General features: G+C 37.3%; 1 protein-coding gene across 3 annotated transcripts; it reads right to left on the bottom strand.

Annotated features, from left to right (window-relative positions):
• Positions 1-1,685: 1,685 nt before the first annotated feature.
• LOC122526839 lies at positions 1,686-3,688 on the bottom strand. 3 transcript variants are annotated; one of them, XM_043650412.1, is made up of 3 exons: positions 3,649-3,688; positions 3,012-3,272; positions 1,686-2,947 (listed from the first exon to the last, which is right to left on the bottom strand). In XM_043650412.1, the coding sequence occupies exons 2-3, from the start codon at positions 3,106-3,108 to the stop codon at positions 2,664-2,666; spliced, it is 381 nt and encodes a 126-aa protein (XP_043506347.1). In that variant the 5' UTR covers positions 3,109-3,272; positions 3,649-3,688; the 3' UTR covers positions 1,686-2,663. The 3 variants fall into 3 exon arrangements, with proteins under 3 accessions (XP_043506347.1, XP_043506348.1, XP_043506346.1); XM_043650413.1 differs by lacking the exon at positions 3,649-3,688 and adding an exon at positions 3,391-3,457; XM_043650411.1 differs by lacking the exon at positions 3,649-3,688 and having other exon boundaries at positions 3,012-3,374.
• Between the last annotated feature and the right edge of the window lie 848 nt (positions 3,689-4,536).

Here is a 4,536-nt window from a genome sequence, read left to right as displayed (position 1 = left end):
CTGCGGTAATTAACGCGCAGCGGTGGATCATTGATTCGCAACAGCGGGGCTACGTGATTCCGGTGCCCGTGCACCGTAAAAAAAAAAAAGAAAAAAAGAAAAAACGCGAAACGCGTGCTCTTCCGTCATTGCGAACGATTTTCATAATTCCGTTAAGCTTGTTACATTCTGTAGAAATTTCATTTTCACGCGCGCGGACGTTTGCAATCGGCGGTGATATCGAATCGCGAATCGAGAATCAGTCGAAGCGGGTCGATTATGCGACTGCAGGAGTGCGACCGTATAATATCGCCAACATCGCGCGTGAAATGTAAAAAAAAAAAAAAAAAAAAAAAAATGGAGGGGACTTCTAATTTCAGATTTTATTTATTTCTCATTTATAGACAGACTTTTTTATTTTTAGTCATTTCGATGTAATTGTTACTACATACGTGAAATGTAGAGATTTGAAAAAATAAACGATCATTGCGAGAATGATGAAAAATTATACGTATAAAACGCAGTTTGAACGGATAATTGGCAACAATGTGAAATATCGTGCTTCTGTTTTAATTAATCTGCTATACATAAATTGAATAATTTTCGCGGGAATATCTGGATAATTGTGGTGGAGATCACCTTGGCAGGGAAAATGAGATTAAAGTATAATACGATGGCCGTAACACGCGCGTGATAATGATGGCTGTGCGTGAATTACGATTATTATACGATCGAATTACGCACGTATAATACAATAATGAACAATATAATTGTTCCAATCTCCGCGCGTATTTAAATGTTTTCTTCCCCTTTCTCGATTTTCACTTAACGCGGCAAAATTATGTTTTTCCCGGCGAATATTCGCGATACGTACAATTTCAAGGTAAATCGTGCCATGCGCGATTATATATTTCGTTTTTTGAACGGTACGTGAAATTAACGAACCTGGCAAGAAACGAGAGCGAGACGCGATTTCCTTCGTGATAATCCACCTCTGAAAAAAGGATTGTGCTCGACGCTTCCGTCGAAGCGATTATACGTATTTTCCTTCGGCGACGTGATTATTATTCTTACAGAGACAACTGTTATTTTAAAGAGTTGAAATTAATGGCGGCGTTTTTTTCTCTTTCTCTCTCTATTCGAAAATATCACGGCCCATTGAGCGATATTGAGATAAAGAGGCAGTCGATCATCGTGCCAGGTCGGATCGTTAGAAAACAATCTACCGGTTTGTATGAACTGAAAATCATTAATCATTCCGCCGGTCGTCGTCGTCGTCGTGAAATTATTCGATCGATTAAATTCGTTTCTAGCCGCGGCGTATAGAAACGATGAAGGAACACGTTGGCGTTGTAAAGCTCGTTCTTTGTTTAGTGGAAAAAGAAAAAAAAAAGCGACGCGAGAAGCTAGGTTTCCGTTGTTATGCGCGCGCCTGATTTATTTGATAACCTGAAGCGTTTCGGCCGGTGAATTAACGAATTAAAAATGCAAAGCGGCCGCGCTGTCGCCAGTTTTGGTGCCGAAATTGCACGCTTAACTCCACGAGCGATTGATTCGAGGAATTCATCGGTTCGTTAGCGAATGTGAAATGTCGTTGTACACATTATTCGAGTGTCTTTAATTGATCACATAAAATGGTGAGAATAAAGAAGTGATTAGGATGTGATAATAACAAAATGTTTATTTAGCAATGATATACAAAACAAAATAAAAGGGTTTATTGCACTTTGGCATATTATAAAATAAAAATAAAAATAAGTGTAGATCACAGACGATTATGTACATCACACGTGTCTTCGCGCATGTTCACACAAGCAACTATAGAAACACGTCCCATACGCTGATCTGTAACTGTCACGACCCCGCCAAAACCCAGTATATCCCCCATTTCGCGATATCTCAATGAATCTAATTAACATCGCGTCTTAATCCTATTATTTCTACGCATTTATCATGCTTTGCAGATTTCAACCCTTTCGTCAGGATATCTGCTGGATTTTCTGCTGGGATATATTGCAATTTTATTAATCCGTCATCAGTCTTTTCTCGTACTATGTGGTAACATAGATCAATATATTTGGTCCTCGTCTTGTCGATCTTGCTTTTCGAAAAATCTATTGCTGCTTTGTTATCAGAATACAATTCAAAACCTGAAAAATATTGCATTAAATCCAACTCTTTAAATAACATTTCCAGCCATATTTTCTCCAAATGATATCGCAACATATTTAGCTTCCATAGTGGAAGTGGATTTGCTTTTCTGTTTAGTCGATCTCCAATTGACTATGTTGTTTGCTATTTTAATAACGAGACCTGCGAATGAATGCCTATCATTTACGTCACTTGTCCAATCGGCATCACAATAAGTTTCTGTATTTATTTTCTTACTATACTTATACTCTATCCCGTAGTTTCGAGTTTTGCTTAAATACCTGAATATATGTTTAACTTAATTTCAATGTTCTCTACCTGGATTTAAATTAAATTGAGAAAGTTTCGTTACCGCAAATAATATATCTGGTTTCGTGCATAGTCCTAAGTGCATTAATGACCCAACATGCATATTCAATATTATAGTATCTATGCTGTTGGCTTGCAGGAACCACTATGTTTCTGTGGATCGGCTACTGACTATTTCTGGATTTAACTGTTTGAACGTTTCATTAGGAAACCAGTCTTTTCTATTACACGATTTGTGCAACCACTGTCCAAAATCCATGTATCATACCGGATCTACGTTGTTCATGGATAGTAGGCTGACTTGTTTGCATTATATGTCCACTGACTAACATTTCCTTTATTGAATTATACGTAGAGTTGCATTCAGAAGCAAAGTGACTAACTTTATTGCACTTATAGCACACAATTTGCTTTAGTTTTTCTCTGTCCATTTCTTTATTGGGTGTTGCTTCTGGTGGTGTACAATGCCTCTTTATGTTTGCCACTATGTACTCCTTGTCTGGAACATCTACGATCATATTCTGCTAATAATACTGGTACTATTTCTCCCAAATTAAACTTTAGTCCTTTACCTTTTAATAGCCATTTCATCTCAATGGTCCACGACAGATAATTATTTTCATACAATTTAGTTACATGAAAATCGTTTTTAGACCCTTCTCCGTACATTTTATATACGACTCGTATTCACCACGTGGTCGACCTTATCTTTTTTAGGTTATATTCCTTCACTGATCGTTCCTGGGCCCATAATCATTGATAATAACGAAATGTTTATTTAGTAGTGATATACAAAACAAACAAAATAAAAGGGTTTATTGCACTTTGACATACTACAAAATAAAAATAAAAATAAATGCAGATCGCAAACGATTATGTACATCACACGCGTCTTCGCATATGTTTACAAGCAACTATAGGAACACGCCATAGAACAAAAGAATCCCATACGCTGATCTGTAGATGCGAAAACCCATCAGGATGTTTATTATTAATTTTCTAAGAATAGATTTCTCAAAGAAGTAGACTGAAAATTTCTATAAATTTAAAATTATAATAGTTCTTGTTTACCGATGAAAGATGGTTATTACGAGAAAATTTTGAACTATATATTTCAAAACTACAGATACAGATAATTAATAAGCATTGTACGATTGAAATTAATTAATTAATTGAAAATTAAAAAATATAGTAGTCCTTGTTACTCACTGATGAAAGATGGCTGTTACGAGAGAATTTTGAACTGTAGATATAGATATAGATATAAATAAAAATCAAAATCTTGAATTACAAAAAATATTATTAACAAATAACAGATATTAAAATTATTAACGAATAACAGATATTAATGATATTAATAAATTAATAAGAATCGTATGATTTCGTTTGGACGGTTGCCGCGGCGGTTTCGCACCATATGCGCCCGGGCGTTGAGCCGCGCGGCGCCGTCTTGCCAGCTGCCCGTTTGGTATCTATAAGAGACACAACAGTCCGAACGGTTCGGACGGATCAGCGTTGAGCGTGTGGCTATTCTATGACCTCGGTTGAGAAGCAGTCCACCGCTCCTCGAGAAATACTTCTCGACTGTTCTGTTCGTTCTTCGTTTTGGATTTTCTCTACACTGCGTTTGGCCGCGAGTCGGTGTCTCAGTACCGAATGACTCCTTAGCGGCTGCGTCTCCCCTCTATGTGGCGAGGCTGCACTACTTGTATGTAGTAAAAGCATTAACTCACCTAAGCGAAACTTGAGCTATTTTATGAATATGATCAGAAGTAAAAGTACAGAAATGACACACTCTTGTTTGATTTGTCTGGCACGCTTACACGCTATAATGTTTTGTCCGCCCAGCGTGATTTTACGCGCTATAATGTTTTGTTCGCCAAGCGTGATTTTACGCGCTATAATGTTTTGTTTGCTCAGCGTGATTTTACGCGCTATAATGTTTTGTTCGCCCAGCGTGATTTTACGCGCTATAATGTTTTGTTCGCCAAGCGTGATTTTACGCGCTATAATGTTTTGTTTGCTCAGCGTGATTTTACGCGCTATAATGTTTTGTTCGCCCAGCGTGATTTTACGCGCTATAATGTTTTGTTCGCC

The sequence above is a fragment of the Frieseomelitta varia genome, unplaced genomic scaffold (genome assembly GCF_011392965.1).
Source record: "Frieseomelitta varia isolate USP_RPSP 00005682 unplaced genomic scaffold, Fvar_1.2 scaffold_198, whole genome shotgun sequence".
NCBI lineage: Eukaryota > Metazoa > Arthropoda > Insecta > Hymenoptera > Apidae > Frieseomelitta > Frieseomelitta varia.
This window is presented reverse-complemented; position numbering and strand designations above follow the sequence as displayed.

Bases quoted from the DNA above. Each gene is read 5' to 3' on its own strand.
- LOC122526839 (XM_043650412.1), bottom strand. From the start codon at position 3,108: ATGTACGGAGAAGGGTCTAAAAACGATTTTCATGTAACTAAATTGTAT. The intron at 2,948-3,011 runs GTAAAGGACTAA...ATATGATCGTAG, and splicing joins GATGAAATGGCTATTAAAAG to ATGTTCCAGACAAGGAGTAC.